Raw genomic sequence first — 22718 nt, 5'->3', positions numbered from 1 at the left:
GGTGGTGGTTAATCTTTGGTGAGATTCACAGCCTTTGAGGCTGGTTAATAGCTCAGCAGCTCGAGTCCTAACCAAGGACCTAGGAACTGTTAAGGTATCGTTGGAGGATGTAAGCTATTCCGAGTAAGGTAGTTTTTTGTAGAATCAAAATGTTCAAGTCCGGTAAATTTAGAATTTCTAAATAGCGGGGTAGCCCTTTGGGTATTGCTCCAAGGGCTCCAATTACAATCGGGACAACACACTATTTCTTTTTCCACAGTCGTTCAACTTCAATTTGCAAGTCCCGGTACTTTGTGATTTTTTCTTGCTGCTTATCTTCAATCCGTGCATCACCAGGTATTGCAATGTCAATGAACCATACTTTTTTCTTTTCAACTATTGTTATGTCAGGTGTGTTGTGGACTAAGTGCCTGTCCATCTGAATCTTGAAGTCCCACAAGATCTTGAGTTTCTCATTCTCTAAAACTTTCTCAACCTGATGTTCCCAGTGGTTTTTGCTATACTCAAATCCAAACTTCTGGTACAATTTCCAGTGAATGATCTTAGCAACGCGGTCATGGTGTTGTAAATAGTCAGTTTGTGAAATTTTGCTGCATCCACTGATCAGGTGGTCGACTGTCTCATCTTTCTCATTACAGAGGCGGCATTTGCTGTTGGCGGTAACATGTTGAATTTTTGCCTTCATGCAGTTTGTGGCTAGGGCTTGTTCTTGAGCTGCCAAAATAAAGCTTTCTGTTTCTTTTTTCAGTACTCCTGATCTTAACCAGTTCCAAGTTAGTTTCTGGTCAGCTTTGCCTTCAATACTTTTCAAGTATTAGCCATGCAGAGCTTTGCTTTTCCAATTTTCAGCCTCCTGCTCAATTACTTCTTTCTTATATTCTGCTTTTGTTTTAGTTGTCTTTAAAAAGCCTCCTTTATTTACTTCCTTAATCATTGGTTCTTCACTTTTCTGGATGTAATCATTCAAGCTGCGTTTTTCTTTTTATTATTATTATTATTATTATTATTATTATTATTATTATTATTATTATTATTATTCCAAAGAGGGATGCAAAAGGGATCTATCAACCCTGGACTTTCCTAGAAGAGGGAAAATAAAACCTCCACTGCCTGTAGTTTACAAAAGCAGGAGAAAACTAAAACCTCTAGCACTAGCATTATCTTCACCCCTGCCTACCACTAACTGAAATTAACCCACATGAAAAGAAAAGCAAGCTTAATTTTTCAGGCAGGCAAATGATTCTTGAAACCCAGTTGGAAAGCTATTGGGGTCTTGCTTTGGTATGCCAACAGACAGTTTTTCCCCTTTCCCCTTGACCCCAGAAAATGGAATAGAGGGTCCATCTAGTCATCAGCTGAATGCAAAATTCAGGAGCCTGTAGTACAGTGGACTAAAGCACTGTTAACATCTGCTGCTTGCAATTACTGCAAGTTCAAATCTCACCAGGCTCAAGGTTGACTCAGCCTTCCATCCTTTCAAAGGTAGGTAAAATGAGGACCCAGATTGTGGGGGCAATAAGCTGACTTTGTATAAATATACAAAAGTATGAAGGCTATTGCTTAACGCATTATAAGCCGCCCTGAGTCTCCGGAGAAGAGCAGCATATAAATTAAAGCAAAAAAAAATTTTTTTTGAAATGTTCTTGATTAGTACTACTGTTTAGATACAAAGAGAGAAGACTAAATAGAGTTTGATGTTTAATTAGATCCAAATTTGGCAATACAAGACAGGTGGATTAGAAAATATCTAATTATAAACCTGTGTTTTTAATTATTTGGAAAACTTGCTTAATAAGTGGATGACAATATGAAAAACATGATCTAAGTCTATTATTAAAAGCAGTTACATTTAAGTAATTGTTTATATATATTTGTACTTAGGAGAGAACCATCTGCCACTATCTAGGACTGAACTTTCAACCTTCCTAGTGGGGAGGCTAGTGTCTTCACCACTAGGCCACCACACCACTCTCTTCAAAATTATGTATTTTAGAGAATATTGTAGAGAAATAAACTTAAGTCTTTAAGTTGTCATGGGACCTAAGGGCTATTATTCAAACATAAACACTAAATATAAGACAACTAGTTTTATATTTCTATTTTCTGCTTTAAGGGATTCCATCATGTGTTAAGACAACCTGCAGATACCAGATCTCTTCCCCATCCACCAGAGCCCTGTTTCTCACACATGGATTTGACTTTGGGAAAATAAAAAAAATCTTTTGAAGAAAATTGTTGTAAATTTCTATTATCTCGGCGTCCCAGACGCTCCCTTTTTTTGTCCCTTTTCTTGTTTACCAATAAATACAACCAATCTTCGTTTGAAAGCATGACCATAAGTAAAGAGTGTAATTTTTAGAAGCCCCAGAAGACAGATAACCTGCCGTCTGCCTGGCACCGGTGATTGCGGAAGGGGGTGAAGAAAGCGGGGGGGGGCGGGAATCGACGCTTTGGGGCTAAGAGAAAAGAATCGTGCATCGCTCCCGCATCCTCGCTCACAACATAATCCCTACTTGCTCCCCCTTCACTCCACCCAGGGAGAGCCCGGCCGGCCACCACGTGAGCCTTTGCCTAGGACGTCCTCTTCGTGAGCATACAGAGTAGCGGGGTGGAGTTTAGGCCGCTTTTTCTCCTCCCCGACGCCAGTAATGTCAGATCCGCTGCAGAAGCGCGGCAGACTCTGCAAGGGAGGAGAAGGAGGAGGGGTGCCCGCTGCGCGGCTGACTCGGGTTCCCCCCACTTCTGTTGTCGAAGAGGTGAGCTAAAGGGCAGGACGCCAGGCTCGTTAAAGAAGGTCGCCCTTTTTTTGCGCCAAGAAGAAGTCAGCTCTCCAACCCTTCCCTCAGCTCGCTTTCTTTTTTCTTTTTCTTTTTTTAAATCCCGAGCGTAAACGCCTCCAGTCCAAAACGGTCCCGGCTGCCGGCTTCCAAGCGGGAAAAGCCCCGGGAGGAACAAAGGAGAGGAAGGCAACCAGTGCCGCTTGCTACAAACGCGGTTGAAGAAAGAGCGCCGCTTGCTAGCGGGGACATTTTCCAGCAGACCGACATTGTCGAGCGGCGGAGCGGGGCGGGAGGGAAACTGCCTTGGGATCCCTCCTCTCCCCTCGCTGTGCTCTGCGCCGGTGGGTGGGTGATTTTTGATTCGCGCAAAAAGAAAAGGGAGGGTGTGTGTGTGTGGATGATTCTTGGATAGGATCCCGTTTTTATTTTCGGTCAATAAGACCTGAAGGTTATTGTGAAGGCGAGGGGCCTCCTGCGGTACCAGCAGCGTGCCTGCGCGAGTGGGCGGAGGTAAAGGGGGCTGCTGGGGGGCCTTCCCCTTCTTTTCAACTGGGGAATTCAATGGCCACGGCCGCGGAGCTTTGGTGATTCCGGGAAAGGCGCTTCGAATGCTGCAATGCTGCCGGCGGCGCTGCTGAAAGGAGGGATCTGAGCGGCGGGGAAAGAGGCTGGGGGAGCAACGCGGCCAGAAGTACCATCCAGACCGCATCCCCCCCTCCCTCCGTCCTTCCAGCTTCCTCTGTTTCGATCGGCTTTGGAACTCCGGGGGATTCGAGGTCGCCGGTTTAATTAGCTCGGACAGGTGGCCGAACTGAGGTCCGTCTTCCCCTTCCTGTTTTGCCTAGCCGCGTTTCGCCCTGCCGCTTCGGCGACCCCCCAAAGGCAGTTGGAGAATGGCTACCCTACTCCGGAAAATCGGGCTGATTCGTCTTCACAATAGGGACACGGAGGACCCCAAGCACCACCATCACCGGCGCGGCAGCCTCCAGCAGGGCTCCTCTTTGCGAGGCAAAAGCAACCATAAGAATAAGCAGCAGCTGCAAGCCACGCCGGCTAGCGGCTGCGGCAGCCCCAGCAGAGAGAGCTGCAGCAGCCGAGGCGGTAGCCCCGCTCGCAACAAGCCCAAGAAGGTCTTGGAGCTGGCGAAGCAGCAGCCGGCGGCCCACGACGCCGGGAAAGAAAAAGCGCAGCAACACGGAGGCGGCAAGGAGGCGGGCTCCGGGAAAGAGCAACCTTCAGGAGGGGGCAGCGGCGTTAGCCGCTCCGGCTCGGCCTTGGTTTCCACGTCTTTGGTGCCGGCCAGCCGGCAGGCGCACTGCACACAAGTGCGCACCCGACGGCTAATGAAAGAGCTGCAGGACATCGCCCGCCTGAGCGACCGCTTCATCTCGGTGGAGCTTGTGGACGAGAGCCTCTTCGATTGGAATGTGAAGCTGCACCAGGTGGACAAGGACTCGGTGCTGTGGCAGGACATGAAGGAGACCAACACTGAATACATCCTTCTCAACCTCACCTTCCCAGACAACTTCCCCTTCGCGCCGCCCTTCATGCGGGTGCTCAGCCCGCGCTTGGAGAACGGCTACGTCCTCGATGGCGGAGCCATCTGCATGGAGCTGCTCACTCCCCGAGGATGGTCAAGCGCCTACACCGTTGAGGCTGTCATGCGCCAGTTTGCCGCTAGCCTTGTGAAAGGCCAGGTAAGGAAGTTTCTCCTCGCTCCTGAGGAATACTTGCGGTGCTTGGGGGGGGGGGGAAGGGGGGGTAGGTAGGAGAGAAAGAGAGGTGGCCTTGGTGGAATTGGAATCTGGTCGGATGAAACATGGGAGCTTTCTCTAATGGGTCCTACAAGTAGTGCAAACGTATTCTGGCAACTTAATTCTGTTTGGTTTTCCTGTTTAGTAAGGGAGATTTGCTGGATTGGGAATGGCTTGATCTTTATGAGTGCTTGAGCTGGATTATCTAAAATGCTGCAGCAGCTATTTTACACCATCTCCAGATGTGGCTCAGCTTGCTTCACTGCAGCATTGTAGAGGACGCTCATCACTTCATTAGTAGATATATCAATATTGATGGGCTACAGATAAGCCCGCTGGTGACCTTATATAAGACATTTAATCGGGCTGGGTTCATACAGTGTGTTAAATAGAACCATATAACTGGTTTGGCTTTGACTTTGGCTTAGTGTTTTGTGTAAGACCAACCCTTCAATGTTTATACATTGAAGTTTATGAAGTAGTAAATAGCATGTACCCAACAGGTGGAGTCTATAATCTATAAACTATGCTTGAGGTACTGATAGGTCAGGTCAAAAACAGGCACTATTAGGACAGAAATGGTACCTTATTGTTATAGGATATGAGAACAGATTCTTGAAAGCCTGTCAAAGTTTACCTTCTGTCTCCTCTCATACCAAGCAGAATCAAGGCAGGGTTGTTCTAAGTTTCTTTCTCATGTTGTCCACTTCCCCAAGACTAAATTGTCATTAAGCCTCTCTTAATGGCTCCTGCATATCTTCATCAAGATTATCTTCATACACCTCTACATTCTGGTTTACTTCATGCTGGCTGGCCTTTGCAATTACGGAAGTGGGAAGAAGTGTCTGTTGTGATCCACAGACTTTTGTAAAAGGACAGGTGGATAACCTGTGTAGTTATTTTTTTTTTTTTATACAATGCTTCAAGGATTTTTCTTTTGGTTTAATTAAAAGGAAATTTGTGGCATACAGAAAGAACAAAAATATTGTAGTTATAATTAATCTGACACAAGTAAATAAAGACGAGTTATATACTTATCTCCTTTTACTTTCACTGTGTCTCAAAGCACAAGGATTTAGCAAATAAAGTCTTGATTGATGGAATATAGACTGTAGAAAAATAACTTACACAATTCTTTACCGCAAGGTCACCACTACTGTGGTGGCTAAAAATTGGGGGGGGGGGCACATTCATGTGTACAGTTCTGGGCATAAGAACCAGGATCTTGAAATTAGGTGAACTGATAAGGTGATTAGCTTCATGCAGTAAAGTAGTCATTTAATTGGTTCCTTTTGGAAGGACAGAGCCACAACATCTTTGCTCTAAATCGGGAATCCACAAATGTTTTCCCTAAGGGGCTAAATCTTCTCCCTTGGTTAGTAGGCCAAGGGGCACAGAAGCCACTGAACAGTGCTAGCACATCAGCAAGGAGGCCGCTGGTAAGCCTCTGCCTAGGATGCCCCAGCCCTCAACCCAACCGATTACCTGGGACCTTGGTTGAGGCTCAGATCTAGAGAATTGCCTCTTTATCCATTGAATTTTTTTTAATCCATAACACAGATAAGTTTGTGAATAGGCATTTAGTGTAATATATGTTCAGTTGAACCAAGGGAGTACAAATACAATAGGCAATGAATGATAACCAGAAGAATCCCAGTATAATGAATACTTCAGCTTAAATCCCATTGAAATGGAGGAAATGTCTTGGTGCAATCTTTTGATTTTTTTTTCTGTTACCTTTGTTTTTTACATATTTATTTATTAGACTTATATATCTCTTCAATTCAAGAGCTCACAGTATTTGAATACATAGTGTTTCTTCCTATTCTCTAGAACAGTGGTCCCCAACCCCCGGTCCGCGGACCGGTGCCGGGCCGTGGAGTACCTGGCACCGGGCCGCGCAGCGGCCGGGGGACATGAACGCTGCAGCGCAAAGGCTCCTGGGCCGTGCGCAATGGGCCGTGCGCAAAAGCTCCTGGGCCGTGCCCCCACCCCTGCGCGCGCTCAGCGGGCCGCGGCGATAAAAAGGTTGGGGACCACTGCTCTAGAACAATTACCCTGCAGGTTGAGCTGAGAGGGATTGACTCAGATTCCCCCAATGAGTTTTTATGGCTGAGAGTGGACCACAAATTCAACTCTCCCCTGTGCCGGTCCAATATCTAAAGTGCTATACTAGACATTTAGCATAAGGCTTGGAAGTTTTAACCTTTAAAAACTTCAATCTACTTACAAAATGACTATAAACAGGTGACTACTTTTAAATCGTTTTTTAAAAATTCTTAATTGTTAAATTAGATACTTGTATTTTATTATATCTACTGTGAACTGACCAGAGTCTAAGTGGATTGAGGCAATGTATAAATTTTAGAAATTAAAAAAAACAATTAAAATAAATATTTAAATATGTTAAAAATTAAACTGTGTTAATGCACATTAAGCCTATTAATCTCTTAAGACTAAATCAGTTACTCTTTATTAACCTATTAAATGAAAGGATAGAATCTTAAAATTGCATTGAAATGCAGCTCTGGCTGCAGTCTTGTATTATGTATTATACCACCATGCAAGGAGGAGGTCATTCTTTTTGCCTTCACTCAAGTACCCTACTATGGCAATTTATCCCAAAAGTCCACAAATTCCCTGAAACATCTTTGAAGGCTTTAGTGAGAAGGCTGATTTCTTTGGTCAGCCATGTCTGTTCTGATGGCAGACACTATAGCAATCATCACTAATACTTTGTAATTTGTAATATACAAACATCTATTTATTTATTTATCTCATTAATATCTGCAAGATCTGCAAAAAAAGTTGGCCCTCTGCCAAAGCTACCCTTATTAATACACTAGAGTTAAGGTTTGCATGTTAACTGGTAAGAATAGGATACCCAAACAGATATTTTCTCCTATTCAGTTACTCCTGGTTATTTACAGATATTCATTAGCATCAATCAGTAAATAGTTTTCCCCCCCACTATGGTGCCTATTCTCCTAATGCTTTTTCCACTTACCCCTCATCTCCCCACACAATAAAATAAAGCATGCTGTGATTTGCTGAAAGCATCTCAGGATAATGCTGATGCATTGTTCGTGGTCATTGCTTATATTTGATATGTTTTATCATATTTTATATTATATTTATTTCAAGTTGATGTTTTACACTGAGCAGGATATTTTACATAATAGTAAATATTTAGCTAAAAAATTATAAATTACCTGAAACTCTCTACAATATATAAGATCCAGAGTGGTTATCTGAGGTGTTTTTTTTTCCTTTTTAACTACCTTGAATGACCTCTTTCATTTATGTTAATTTCCAAATGGAGAATTTAGATGATTGTTATAGATCTACATAGTATTTAACAGTTTAAGTTCTGTGTTCCTATGTGTTCCAACCAGTTCGCCGGGAACTTTACAACTAGTATGTTGGGAGTACGGAAGACAGTACTGAAGAGTACTGTCATTAATTCCTATGTGTAGCCAAAAATCTTGCCAGATTATTAAATTCACACCATAGCTCTCAAATTCTTTGTAATAGGGTCATTGTAGTCCACATAAAGGAAAAATCCACTGTATCTTATTACAGGCTTGGGTTATAATGGCAATTGGGACTGGAATTTCGATTGTTAATCAGTACAGTCATAAAGCATGACATCATGTGGTTGTGTTGCTCAGTAATAGCAATTTCAGCAGTCCCAGTTGCCATTTTTAAGTGAGAGCCGCACAGATTGTTAATGTGATCACGACTTCCATCTTCCTGCCAACTTTCCATTGACTTTGCTTGTGAGAAGCTGGCAGGAAACAATGGGAATAGAATAGAATAGAATAGAATAGAATAGAATAGAATAGAATAGAATAGAATAGAATAGAATAGAATAGAATAGAATAGAATAGAATTCTTTATTGGCCAACTGTGATTGGACACACAAGGAATTTGCTCTCAGTGTACATAAGGAGAATAAAATACGTTCATCAAGAATAAAAAGATGCAACACTTAGTGATATTCAAGGTTACTAATAAGCTATTAAATCATAGTAGGAAACAAATAAAAACAATATAATTGAAAGATACAAGCAACATGGTTATAGTAATAGGTGGGAAGAGATAGATACTAGTAAGGAAAAGAATAATAATAGTAATACAGTCTTAGTAAATTATTTGACAATGTTGTAGGAATTAGTTGTTAAGCAGAGTGATGGCATTCGGGAAAAAACTGTCCTTGTGTCTAGTTGTTTTGGTGTGCAGTGCCAAACTGTGATCATATGACTGCAAGAAAACTGCAACAGCTGAAACCCCAAGGACTGATCATAAGTACCATTCATTTAGGACTATCATAACTTTGAACAGTCGCTAAACAGATAGTTGTAACCTGAAGATTATCTGTGTATCAGAGTATCTCCAAGTTGGCCAGCATTACAAACCAATTTAAGCTCTCCTACGCCAGTCCCTTTTATGGCACAGGGGAAGGTAGCCAATTCCCTGTGGTTGTTGAGAACTATAAAGATCAGGTCAGTCTCCCACTTGAAATAATGTTCTTCCATTGAGAGACAATGTCAAATGGTTATTGGTTGCCTTCAGCTTTCTAGTAGGAGGGTTATATAGAATTAAATCCAACTGGAATTAGTCTGTTAAAAGTAAAATATTTTCAAGTAATAACAAGAGAAAACATGGAATAATTGAATAATGACAGATTGCAATTTAATATAAATTCATTATATGTGTATCATTATTAGAAATATATAAGTTGACTGAATGTAATAACTATGATTAATTCTACTAGTTTTATTTGTATTAGAATGTATGACAACCCAGGTGCCACACTGTTCACGCACTGATTTGATAAGTTTGTAAAAAATAAAAATAAAAAACTTGAAAAGTAAAATATTTTAGAAAATAACCTAAAAATTGAAACTAACTAGGCTACCAGGTGAACATACTACATGATAAATTACTAAGTTAACACTCTGAATATATTATTAGTGCACCAATAAACAACATTCCATTAAATAGTGGACTATGCACTATTTTCTAAGATGAGTAAAATTATCAATTCAGTCACCAAGACAATAATTTGTGTATTGATTTAAATCAAGTTTCTATTAAATTATAACTTTTCTGAAACAACTGTATGTATTACTTTAATTGGAACTGTATATCTTCCATACTTAAAAATATGAATACATTTATCTAGTTTTTGTCTGCCAGAACATAATGAAATTATATTCCATTAGTGAGAAAATACTTTTTTTGCCTGGTGAACAATAAACAATATGAGTTTCTTAGATTTCAGAGTGATTGATATTTCATTTATCAAGAACTAAAAATGAAGCAGTGGGGGTTTTTTTGTCTCCCTTTATGAGAAAAACCTTGGGGAAATAGATTTTCAAGTTTTAGAAAATATTGTACGTTTGGTTCATAATATTCCATTCCTGCAATCCTTGATCCTCATCCAAGATTATGATAGATGCAAGCAATCCATGCTCATTTTCCACAAATTGTATGACATTGAATACAATCCTATTTCTCCATTTCCAAAATTCTTCAGTAAAGAATTGTGGATTTTGTTTCCCTGATATAAGTATTATAAATATTTATATTCTGTAAATATTTATTCATTTTGGGGAGAAGTGTTTGTATATTTAATTAAACAAATGTATTGTGTCATATTTCATTACTTGACTAAATTCATATCCCTTTATAATACGTAATGTAAATTGGTTGTGCTTGAGTTTTTTATAGCCCGGCAAATACCGGTAGAAAATAGGCTTCTACTTAATTGCTTTCTGTGACTCAACCATTACTCTTCCAAAAACAGATAATGACTTTTGTGATACCTTAAAGATAAATTAACTTTATCTCCTTAATCTTAGCTTCAGTTCATGGCTTTTATGCTTCTTATTTTAATGAGATTATGCTTTGCACTGTATTGCCCAAAGAGATCAGATTCCATTGAGTCCCTGGGATCAAATAATTAGCTATCACTGAAAAAAGAGACTGAACTAATAAATTTACAATTCCTTAACAATGTAGTGGCTTACTCTTTTGTTCTAGCTTTACTCCATCTTTTAATGGAAGGTTATCTTTCACAAATACATAAATAAAGAATGAGCATTTTAAAAATAAAAATTGAATCGGATGGTGACTTAAATATGCATTTTTAAACATAAGCTTTCAATATTTCTTTAATCATTGGTAGAAGGGAATCGGAAATACTCTAAAGTTTATATGTTGTAACTGAAAAATACTTTCTTTAAATTAAAAATATTACAAACTAAAAACTCCTTAAAGTTGATCTCAACTGCTGACTTTTCATGGCAACAGTAGATAATTGATTGGCCCTTGCCTTCTGGGATATTTTTTTTCAGCATGCCTATATGGAATACAGCTGTGGCCTTTTTTAAGGTCTTCTAAATAGCACAGACTGCTTAGATTTTCAGGATGAGGCAAAGTCTAATAAATAGAAGGCTTTTAAAGTTTATATGCTAAAGATGTTTACTAATGAAAAAGACTGCTTTAAATAAATGGCTCTTCCTTCGGAACAGACCAGAATGGCATATTCAGTTTCTGTTAGTGTTATTCACCCTGCAATATTTCACTAGAGAGTTCAATCACTGGCTTTTATTTCCTATATTTTTAATAGAAAAACCCGGTACCTGTTTTTATACAGTATTATTAAACAACCAAGGAAGACTAATGAAATACATTACTGCAAATAGGTACAAAATATTTTATTCTTACTAAAAATGGTATCAGTATTAAAAGTTCAGGGTGGTCAATGATTTCATGATAATCTGAGTAACTGCTGTCAAGCATTTAGAGCCGCTCTGTGTTATATAATGGAGATCATTTTGTTGCTAAGACAGGCTGTATGTACCAAAGCTCTGATCGGTGTGAGAAACACTGATTCTGTTACAACTCTCTTTTCTCATCTGCCAGGAGAGATGTTGAAATGTACAGTATTGTAGTCATTTTTGTGTTATCTTTGTAAGTTGACATCTTGCATCCCTTTATAGTATCTTTAGAATAATTTATCATCTTAATTAGGCAATGCTGATGGGTTTTTTTAAAAATACATAAGACAAGAAGATCATTTATCCCAGGTTTTGCCAACTAGATACCTTCCTGAGTTTTGTATTTCACCTCTTAAAAGACTTCCCAGCCAGCACCATCATATTGGCTGAGAATTCTGGGTGGGAGCTGATGTCCAGGTCATCTAGACTATAGATTGGGGAGATCAACATGCCCATCCAAAAATGGCCAGGTGTAACTGGGGGAGCTTATTACCAGGGCTCAAAAGAACCTAGTGATCTCCAGAAGTTCCCATCAGCTCTAGTCATCATATCCAATGAAAGAAGATTATTGTAGAAGGATTGTAATCCAGAACATAGGCAGAATATTATATAATTTATGATTGCCTCTTCCATGGAGTGCTCTCTTTGTTTAACAGTCAAACTGTACTTGGAATGTTAAAGTGTCATTTAGTTATCGTGATTAACATTGGCCATGGTCAACAAGCTAATGCCCATGAAATTATCTTGACAGCAGAAGGGTTGCAATGCATGTATATTCAGAATTTCCATTTAAGTATGTTATTTCTGAATAAGTGTATAAAATAAGGAGTAAAATCTGGCAGGAAGTTCTCTGGTACAGGCAGCACTGAAATGAATGGAAATTACATAAAATTTGGTCTCTGGTGTAATATCTCCAGAGACCTCCCATAATACTTTCCAAGCTTCAGAGTCCATTAGATTTTGTTTTAGATTTTTTTAAAAGAAAAATATACTGGGAAGTTATAACATATGGCAAGGCAAAGTGCCAACTTCAAAAATAATCTTTATTTCCAGAATGCTTTTGGGTACTACAAATATCCTGATGGCTTTCTTTAAAAAAATAAAAATGATATAAGCCTGCAGCCCATTCTTTCACTAGGTAACCATTCCAAATCTAATTTTAGGATCAAGTCGTGGTTTGGTTGAATTGCAGGTAAAACTTAATGAGATTGGAGTAATGTCTCAAGGACCAACTTTGTAATAGCAATAGCACTTAGACTTATATACCATTTTATAGAGCTTTACAGCAGTCTCTGAGTGGTTTACAAATGTCATCATATTGCCCCCAACAATCTGGATCCTCATTTTACCAACCTTGGAAAGATGGAAGGCTGTGTTGTAGCCTGTCAGGCGCAGGCCCCTCCAGCAGCCAAATCAGAAGAAGAGGCGGTGTGGGAGTCAGGGCCAGCTTCAAGGCAACCTGAGAGCTCTGAGGGGGAAGAGGGGATGGAGCAGTCAGAGATAGAAATAGAGGCAGAGCCTGGGCCATCCATCAGCCCTCAGATGGAGAGTCAACACCCCCAGGTCTGGAGATGGCTGATGGGGAAGAGGAGGAACAGCTGGGTCCAGTGCCTGACGCGTGGATGTGCAGAAGGCAGAGGAGAAGAGAGCAGTGGAAATCTATGGGCCGATCATTGGGACGGAAGAGCAACTGCTGCTACCGAAGCCTGACCCTAGCTCTGAGGATAAAAGGCAGAGAGCAGAGATGAATAGGTATGGCAGACAACTATTCATCTCCCTGCCAGACAGACTTGTTAGCCTGCTGTGAGAGGGAGAGAGACTTTTTGCTGGGACTGCTGGCACTTCTGATAAAGGAATCATTGATGTAACTACAGAGGGCTTGTTGGGTTTGGGAGCCGGGTCAGAACAGGCTGAGTCAGCCTTGAGCCTGTCAGGATTTATTTATTTGTTTATTTGTTCAACTTGTATGCCGCCTTTCTCCGAAGACTCAAGGATCAAACTCCAGGCTGTGGGGTGGGCAGAGTTAGCCTGAAATACTGCATTCTAACCATTGCACCACCAGCACTCCTGTAGTGTTGTTTTCTGCCTAAAAGGACTGTGTCATAATTATTTTATAAAGCAGAGTACAGAATAGAGGGGAGTAGAATCATTCTTCCTCTACAGAACAAAAAAAGGAATGCAGATAATGGTATTTCAAGAAAGAGCTTCATGGCTCAAGGGAGGGAACTATTTTATTTTTGTTTTGTTTTTTTCTGAATAAAGCTCCAAAAATGAGTAAAACTTCTATAGTAAGAAGGGTTGCAAGGAACAGAGAAAGCTGATCAATTCAATAACATTTGGACATATAAACTATCATTATTATGCTTGGCTGAACCATGCTGAAAATAGCAGGATTTATACACAACTGATTATAGATAGGATTTATTGGAATTAAAAAGAACTTGAAACTGAAAGAACTTGTGTGTCTGTTTGTGAATATACATGCACACACACATAGACATATACACAAACACCAATAAATTCTTCTTACTTTCCTCATTTTCAAGGCCATAAAATTCTACACCATATTCTAGTAAATAATGAGCGTAAGCAAACATTTTTTAATTATTCACATTTTAGTATTCTGATCTTTCGTTATGTAGCTATGATGTAAAGTAAATTTCAGAACAAGATAGATAATTTGGAAAAAAAAAACTACTTGCAGAATCAATGAATCAAACCAGCCAATATATTTCAGGCAAATTGTTGAAATGTCATTGGATATGTGTATTGCTGAATCTAGCAAAGTTTCAGCAGTTTAAAAATGTTTAAATAGTTTGGGGGTCCTGCAGATGCCACACAAACAGAATTTGGGAGTTGTCTGATCTCAAGCTTTTAGCTTCTGAAGATGGGTTTCTGAATAACATGAGTGTGATCAAGAGCCTTTCCAGCATAGGCTTTCTGATTAGGGGAATGTCATATCTTCCCTGTTGTACTTTAGATCAGGGGTCCCCAATTGGGCCGCAGCCCATTTGAAATCGGGCCGCACAAGCGGGACAGAGGAGCACCCATGCATAGCTCCACCGCGTGAACAGTGGGAAACATGCATGCAACTCCACTCATGCACGAGTGACGGGCACTTGTGTTTGCACATGATGCTTCAAATGTGTTGTGGGCACTTGTGTTCATGTGCAAAGCTCCACTCGTGCGAACAGCAGGTACTTGCGTCAGTGCTGATTTGTGTAGGCACGGGCATCTGCTGCTTGCATAAATGAAGCTGTGCACATGTGTTCACGTGCTTACAACTTGCATGGAGCAGTCCCCTTTTCTCCCACACCGTGCTGGGCCGCCAAGCCAGAAAGGTTAGGGATCACTGCTTTAGATTGTCTCTTTACCCTTTGCTTTCCATGTTTTTGTTAAATACCTATGTTTCTAAACCTGGTTTTAAATAGATAGCTCAGATTGTAGCAACAATCACATTTTATGTGTTATCATTTTTTTTAATAATAGTGTGTCAGTCCTTGTTCGTATATGCCTTACCCTATTTTGAACATGTTCAGGTAATTGGGGGTGGGGGTGGGGAATCAAGTTAATGCTGCAATCAAGTCAGAAATCACCAAAAATATAAGATTTACAATTCGCTTTAAATAGCAGGAGAATCAAAGTCTGACAGGACTAAGTAAGCAATTCTGCTTTTATGGAATTCTCCTTTTCAGATAACTTTTAAAAAGTTAACAAAGTTACGATAGAGGAAGCTGTAATATTTTTTTAAAAAATTTAATTATGCATTCAACAGTGCTTAAATATGAATATTCAGCTGTTGTCAGCTATCCTGGAAAATTGCAGGTGGTCTGCTTAATGCATGGGCCTTTATGCAGTAACACTGGGAGTTACTACAAGTCATAACATCCTAGGAATAACCTGCTGAGGAAAGGGAAGTGGGGGGAGAGCGCAGACAGGAACACTTCCAGCTTGTTATTGCAAATTGGATGCAATGGGACTATTTCTGCAGGAACTGCCTTGTCATGTGAGTTCTAGGAATAGACTAATAAGGGGGAAGCAGTGAGAGAGAAATTGCTCCCAGCGAATGCTAGAAGGTATCTGATGGCCTGGAATTTGAGTTTATGAGCAGAATTGCCAAGAGGGTTTCATATTCAAATTAATAAGATTAGGGAAATTAAAAACCAAATTAGTAAATCAAGCCATCTTTATGGTTCCAGTATATATCTAAGTGTATATGTGTGAACTGCTCAAGATGAAAAAGGAAGGGGCTTTTTAAACTGTGCAATATGTCCTTTATTTTCAAGGATTAAATATTGAAGTCCAGGTCTTTTCTTATTCCACATAGTGTTTTATTATCAAAATCTTACTGCTTCATTATGCCTAAATAGAAATCTCATTTAAAAATTCATTTCTTCAGCAGAGAGCAGGGGATTTATAAAACCATAGGTAAAGGTAAAGGTTTCTCCTGTCCAGTTGTGTCCAATTCTAGGGGGCAGTACTCATCTCTGTTTCTTAACCAAGGGAGCCAGCATTGTCCGAAGACCCTTTTCCATAGTCGTGGCCAGCATAATGAGGCGCACAGAACACTGTTACCTTCCCATCAAAGTCGTACCTATTCGTACAGTTGCATGCTTTCGAACTGCTTGATGGGCAGGATATAAAACCATACAGAAAAGCCAACACACATGTCTTTTGTGAAACAAGCACTTTTCCCATAAAGAACTTTATGATGCTAGGGACATATAAGCAGTAAAGTCAGTACATTTAAAATCCTGAACAGTGGTGAGTTCTTCCTCCAGTCAACATGCCTCAAAGTCAGTGCAATCATTGTAGAACCTTCTCCAGGATTTTCATTACAGATTAATTCACAGTTTGGTGAGAATAATACTTTTAGAAAGGTAGAATATTTCCAGTCAATCAAACAGCTCATAAGAATGCAGATCAGTTACTCCAGCCACTGCTTTGAAAAACAAAACTGACATTGAATTTAAGAGATTGAATTTAACATATGTTGGAAATGACTAGTACCAAGAAACAATGGGGAAACACCCTGGAAGAGTATATTTGGAAATAGTGGATTAATAGATAAACATATTGAAAAGGTAATACTTAAAACAAGATATGCTGGTTATCAGCTAAATAAAAGATGGAGATGTGGAGGAGAATAAGATGGAAATCAGCTAAAATAAATGATGCTGGTAAATCAGCTTAATAATTGTTGGGAGTAAGGAGGAGTATATGCTGGATATCAGTCAAAATAAAGCATGCTGGAAATCAGCCAAAACACTGGAAAATGCTGGAAATCAGCCAAATAATAGGAGCGATGGAGGAGAATATGCTGAAAACTCAGCCAAAATAAGTAATGCTGGAAATCAGCCAAATAATAGGTGGAGTTATGGAGGAGAATGCTGAAAATCAGCCAAAATAAAGCATGCTGGAAATCAGCCAAAACACTGGAAAATGCTGGAAATCAGCCAAATAATAGGTGGAGTTATGGAGGAGAATATGCTGAAAACTCAGCCAAAATATGCCATGCTGGAAATCAGCCAAATAATAGGTGGAGTTAGGAAGGAGAATGCTGAAAATCAGCCAAAATAAATTATGCTGGAAATCAGCAAAATAACAGTTCGAGGTATAGAGGAGAATACATTGGAGAACAATTAATAAGGGGTGAAAAAGAAATTGTTGGATGACAACTAAAATGAAATGAAAAATTTTGAGATGTCTGTGTAAAAGTTCAAGATTTAAAGATTGGATGAAATGGTCTAGAAACAAGAAGAATAGAAAGAATTTTGATTAATAAATTGAAATAAAAATTGAATTGTATACATTTGGAAATTAAGATTTGTGGTGATAAAATTGTAAGGTAAATATATAGATTAAGAGATTAGATCATTTTAATGTTGATGTAAAAAGGAGCAATGGAGAAAAATTTAGAAAGCTGTATTGAATTTTGATTTTTTGTTAAAAATATTTGTTTTTATCTGTAAAATCAGTCTACCTATTTGTGACCGGACCAAGACTTCGTTCTTGAAACATTTTTTTTTTTATGTCTATGTTTGAAAAAAAAACATTCCAAAAAAAAAGAAAAGAAAAACCAAACTGACAAATGTGCCATGAACAAGCAATTATCATAAAGTGATTATTTCACACCCACGCCCACACACATGGCAATTCTAAGAGGGATGACAAGTTCTTTGAAGCATTTATCACTTTTGATGAGGTTTGTTTGATTTTGGCCTAATATGAAGTTGGAATTGGATCATTAAGTATTGTTGGTAAAACACAGTGTTTTTAGTCTAGGATTATGTATGAATCTGGCATGGTTTAAATAAGTCGTTTCTGAAAGGTAAACCTTTTTAGGAAGTTCATAGCATTTGTTTATGAGCAGCCAATTTCTCTTCAAAGGTCCCCAAATATAGAGAATGTGAAAGCAACTTTCCATACTACCATCCCTTTTCTCTGATCCCTTCTATATCCAATCAATTCAATCCAATTCTACATCCAACCCATTGTTTGCTTCCTTATTAAGTCTTCTTCTTTTCAGCTAGGAGAGGAGTAGGTAGGAGAGGTGTTAACATTCAAACACCAGTCCTCATTCATTTCACTGCACATTCTGAGTCACTCTTGGGCCATGTCCCTACTTCCATCTACCCACAACACTGACGCTCTTTGGCAACAGAATGTTCTCCCACATTTCCATGATGTCATCTCCAGCCCTTTGGGAAACAGCCTAAGTTATCATAAACTGAACTGTCACTAAACTAGTATTTTTCTCCTTATTCCAAACCTGTCCAACACCTTAAGTCCAACCTTAAGGGGTGTGTATCTATGAGGCTTCATTTCCTGATGAAAGTGGTGGTGCTGGGGGAATGTGCCTGGGAAGAAACGGTACAGATTCACATTGAGGAACAGCAATTTCATGCCTTCTGCCAATTGAAGGATCCGTGGATAATAATTTAATTCAGTAGTTGGAAAAGACCCATAGAGATCATAGAATACAGAGAAGCAAACAGAGACAAAGTGGTTTCATAAATTCAGAGTTTCCTATAGGCTTCTAGACTAAAACTACAGTGCCAGGGAAGGTCAATTTTTGGTTTGGTGGGATTAAGCAGAGATGAACTGGGTTTGACCCTGGTCATAGCCAAAAAGATGGAGCTGGGAGGAATAGCCTCCATTTGTTTGTTCAATTTATTTCTCCATTATACTTCCTGTAGGATATTGCCTCATACAGGTAGTAATTTCGTGTGCATGTGTATGTAACATTTCTAATTTGTTGGTTGAATAAACTGGCTGTCAACTTTGTCTTACACTCTTTATTTCTTTGTTTGTTTACTTGTCCCTTCTCTTTGCCTCTTAACTGTATCCTACCTTTCTGAAATTCATGTCCCTGCACATCTCTCCTTTGTAATAGATTTACTAGGCATGACTGCACCTTAGACCTAAGGGTAAGATTTTCTTGGGGAATTCTGGATACTGTAATCCTCTGATGCCAGGGGTCATTACAAAATTCTTGCATTCTAGCAAACAGCAGTTTGAGGTTTCTTTCAAAGTGGCATAAGACTGAAGTAGTATACATATATTAAACAAAGTGGGCTTTATATAAACCTTGACTCTTGGACTTCATGGACATGCCCAAGAAGCACTTTTCCATTGCCTTTGTCCAGGATGATTGTTTAACTTCTCAGTCTACAACTTTTATATTTTCTGGAAATCTCCCATCCAAGTATTAAACAGACCCTACTGCTGTTTCAGAACCCAAACCAGGTTAGCCAGGTGCTGTTTCCTACTAAGATCTATTTATAATTGTATAGAAAAACAAAAGAAGACTTTAATCAATGTTGTTGGGATTTGCTGAGTCAGTCTAGTGTTTTTAAGATAACCCTCTCTACAGAAAAAGAGTTGTGTATTCTGCATCTCATACTTGGGTGTTCTTAATCTTTATATTCAAGGGTCTTAATGTTTTAGTTGATAACCAAATGGCGGCATCTATCTGATTTTAGTTGATCAAGAATAGTAATCAGGTTGGCTTTCATTAGTAGTGGATAAACCCCATCTGGAAGGTCCAAGGCTGCAGACTTGACTTAACATTTAAAAAATCCTGAAAAAAGGAGGTTGCAAGCCATTGCTATATCATGTGAAGAAAACTTGAAGAAAGTTGATCAAGTTTCAGTTAAAATAGACTTCTTCCTTCACACCGCAAAAAATGGCTTACAAAGATATCAAGGGATGAAGAACGTGCAAAGAATAAAGATTGGGTTTTTTTGTTGCTGTTATCATTCCAACTGTGGGTCTTTTGCATAGAATCTTCCATTTCACAGATAAAACTGTCTTACGCTGCCCTTTAAAAATGACCAACCTTTTAAGAAGCCAACATTACAGTTTAAGAAATTTCACATATACTGCCAGCATTTGCACACAGAATTAGAGGATAGTGTATTTTAAAGAACTTTATCTTTTTCCAAATACAATTTTGAAGGAGCAAGAAGGGGATAATACTTTTATTACGCCTGTTCTTACATTCCAAGGGAGGAATAATGTTGAGTGGGTTACTAGCAGATGTAACATGGGTGTTAGGTGGGCAGAACATAGTGACATTGAAGCAAAGGCATGGAGGCCTGGAGATGACTGTTGGGGGTGTGACGTCTTCTTTTCTCTAAAGACTTTCAGGACAGATGGTAGAACTATGAATTAATGCCTTTTTAGAAATATGGGTGAAATGTTTTTTAAAGTTCTAAATTACTGTGTTGTTTCCTTCTGATTCTTTCCACATAGTCTTTGACAATTGTGCAGTAATAACACAAAACAGTCTACAAAAGGATAGGCAACAGGGTGCATTTCCACCCAATTTCATGTATTTGGACTTCAAAATATGCAAATAAGAAACAGGCATAATACAAAGTAAAATAACAGCCTCCAGCATTCTTTTCTATTTATAATAATAGCTCTCTGGAAGACTTAGAAAGTAAATGTGGTAAATAGTTGCACTCCCATGCATTTTCTGACAGTTTCTCCAGGAAAAAAAAAAAAGGCAGAAGTGAACCAGAATCATAGAAAGTAATGGGTGGGACAACTAGAGAAATTTGTGGGAGGGGAAAAATCATCAATGCGTTTTCTGGTAAAGATAAGTTTTGCAAATAAAAAGCCCCAATATCTAATACATTGTGGTATTATTGCCAATATTTGTGGAATACCAATTCCTAATTTTCTTCTCTTGGTTATTTTCTTTCATTCAGGGCCGCATCTGCAGAAAAGCTGGAAAATCTAAAAAGTCCTTTAGTCGTAAGGAAGCTGAAGCAACTTTTAAGAGCTTGGTGAAGACCCATGAAAAATATGGATGGGTCACTCCTCCCGTGTCTGACGGCTGATACAACTTGCAACCCACTCATCAGACGCTAAACAACACAACTCAACCACAAAAATGAAGTACTTTTTGACATTTTCTCGATGCTGTATACCACATCCATCCTTTTCTACTTCAGCTTCTGTTAAGTATCATGAATGTCATGGAGACATCCAAATTATTTATGAGCAGATCTGTTTACAAAGGAAAGGAAGGGAAATGCTGTAGAAGATTATATTTTGAAACTGGTGAATGATCGATGGATCATCTTACGTCACTTTAGTGCAGATGCTGAGATCACTTGCCCCTATCAACCATGTCCCCCTTCTTCCATCTGAGCCACATTGTCACCTGCTTTTTCCCATGGCACAGCAACAACAACTGGTGGTAGTGGAAATTCCATCCATTGATGCTTAATTCATTTAAATGTGAAATGAAGCCGTTAATATTTAATTAGGGAAACAGTGCATTGAAGATCCATGTTTGCTGTGCTGTTTTTAATCTCTTTTTTCAAGCAGGTCAACCTACCTTGAAGATGTGTTTTCTGTGGAGCTGTGGTCTGCTGTGGCTGAATTTTAGACCTCATTTGTGCTCTGTAACATGAGCTTATGTTCATTTTTTTTTAAAAAAAAAGTCAGGATTCTAGCAAAGACACCAAGACTAGTATTTAAAACAAAAAGCACTCCGTTGGTCAAAATATGCTAGCTACGTGATATGTGGAGTGCAATTGTTCACCAGTAAAATTGGTCTGATCCCATGAAGGTCAGGTAGAAATTAGAAGAGCCCATAAATGGGAGATTGCAAGGAACTGGTGGCCAAATAATTCTCATCTTCCCAGTAGGGTGAGCATATTTTCCTGTTCGCTTCTGCAATGGCCAAAAGTAGATTGCGGAAGGCTTAACCTTAAATGCATGGTATTCAGCTTGAAATGGTAGACCTGTTACAAAAGCTAAGTCAGTTTTTTGTTGTTTTTTTTAATGAGGCATCTTTAGGATTATTTGCATGCCTGGATTTCCTTTTGACAACATAAAAAACAAGTACATTTGAGTCCCGTGACAGAAACGTATATAAATGTCCAGCAGGTACTAAGGATTCACATTCCTTCTTATATTAAACTGATTTTTAAGACTTCCTATAGTGTTCTGAGGAATACAAAGGGTGAATCTGAAATGTGGAACCCAAATGGAAAATTGCATTGGACCCATTCTAAATAAAATCAGTTGAACCATTTGATTGTCTTGATATTTAAATCATTCTACTTTAAATCATTACATTACAGAGTAACGTTGGAAATGTTATAGCTATAATACTCCCTAATGAGTAAATTCCAGGCTGAGGCTTTGGTCTGCAAAAAACTTCATGTTACACAGATTGTAGCAATGTGTATGTAAAAAAAGAAAGCTTATGGCTTAATACCATTGCTGCTTTGATGATATTAATGCTGAATATTATTTCTTTCTGCTTGAACACCTAATTTCTTTTTATACTGGAAAAAGGTCTATAGCAAAGAAATTTAAATTTTTTTTCACTGCTCTAAAAGATATGGAGAGTAATTCGCTGCCTGAAGGGAATTGTATCCTCTTGGCTGATAGCCAGAAATCAAGACTTAACAAGCAAAGTGGGGGCAGGGAAACATCTGAAGAAATACTACCTCTAATCGAGCATGGAAGTAAACAGCATTGTGTGGTTGTGAAAGCTGGGTGACATACATACAAAAAACACTGCACATTACGGCATTTCAATTATACACTTTGATGTGAGCAACTTCAAAAGAAAAGAACAGAGTCTGCACATTACTGCACTCCTTTCTATATCATAGGGTGGGCAACTTATAGCCTCCCCATGATGGTCTCCTCCCTTAAGATCACTCTGCCAATATTTGACTTTAATTTGAAGGGGGGGGAATATGGTTCTTGCTCTGTTTATGGGGTGGCGTGTTTTGCGATAGGCATCAGAACATGAAACAACTGTGAAATATAACACTCTCATCTCTGTTCTTAAATTCTCTCCAAACAAAGCTTGGAAAGACTGAAATGATATATTCAAATGATATTCCTGTATTGCATCACCA

The 22718-nt window shown here is 39.0% G+C and overlaps 1 protein-coding gene across 1 annotated transcript; it reads left to right on the top strand.

The window, feature by feature from the left end:
• Positions 1–2587: 2587 nt before the first annotated feature.
• Positions 2588–21877, top strand: UBE2QL1 (ubiquitin conjugating enzyme E2 QL1). The gene is made up of 2 exons (XM_034411801.3): positions 2588–4477; positions 20541–21877. Exons 1-2 carry the CDS (start codon positions 3674–3676, stop codon positions 20670–20672), a joined length of 936 nt encoding a protein of 311 aa, XP_034267692.1. The 5' UTR covers positions 2588–3673; the 3' UTR covers positions 20673–21877.
• Positions 21878–22718: the final 841 nt, after the last annotated feature.

This window comes from Pantherophis guttatus, chromosome 3 (genome assembly GCF_059756535.1).
Source record: "Pantherophis guttatus breed Tessera chromosome 3, ASM5975653v1, whole genome shotgun sequence".
NCBI lineage: Eukaryota > Metazoa > Chordata > Lepidosauria > Squamata > Colubridae > Pantherophis > Pantherophis guttatus.
This window is presented reverse-complemented; position numbering and strand designations above follow the sequence as displayed.

Excerpts from the sequence above, each read along its gene's own strand:
- UBE2QL1 (XM_034411801.3), top strand. The coding sequence starts at position 3,674 with ATGGCTACCCTACTCCGGAAAATCGGGCTGATTCGTCTTCACAATAGG. Across the intron at positions 4,478-20,540 it reads CTAGCCTTGTGAAAGGCCAG|GGCCGCATCTGCAGAAAAGC; the intron begins GTAAGGAAGTTT and ends TCTTTCATTCAG.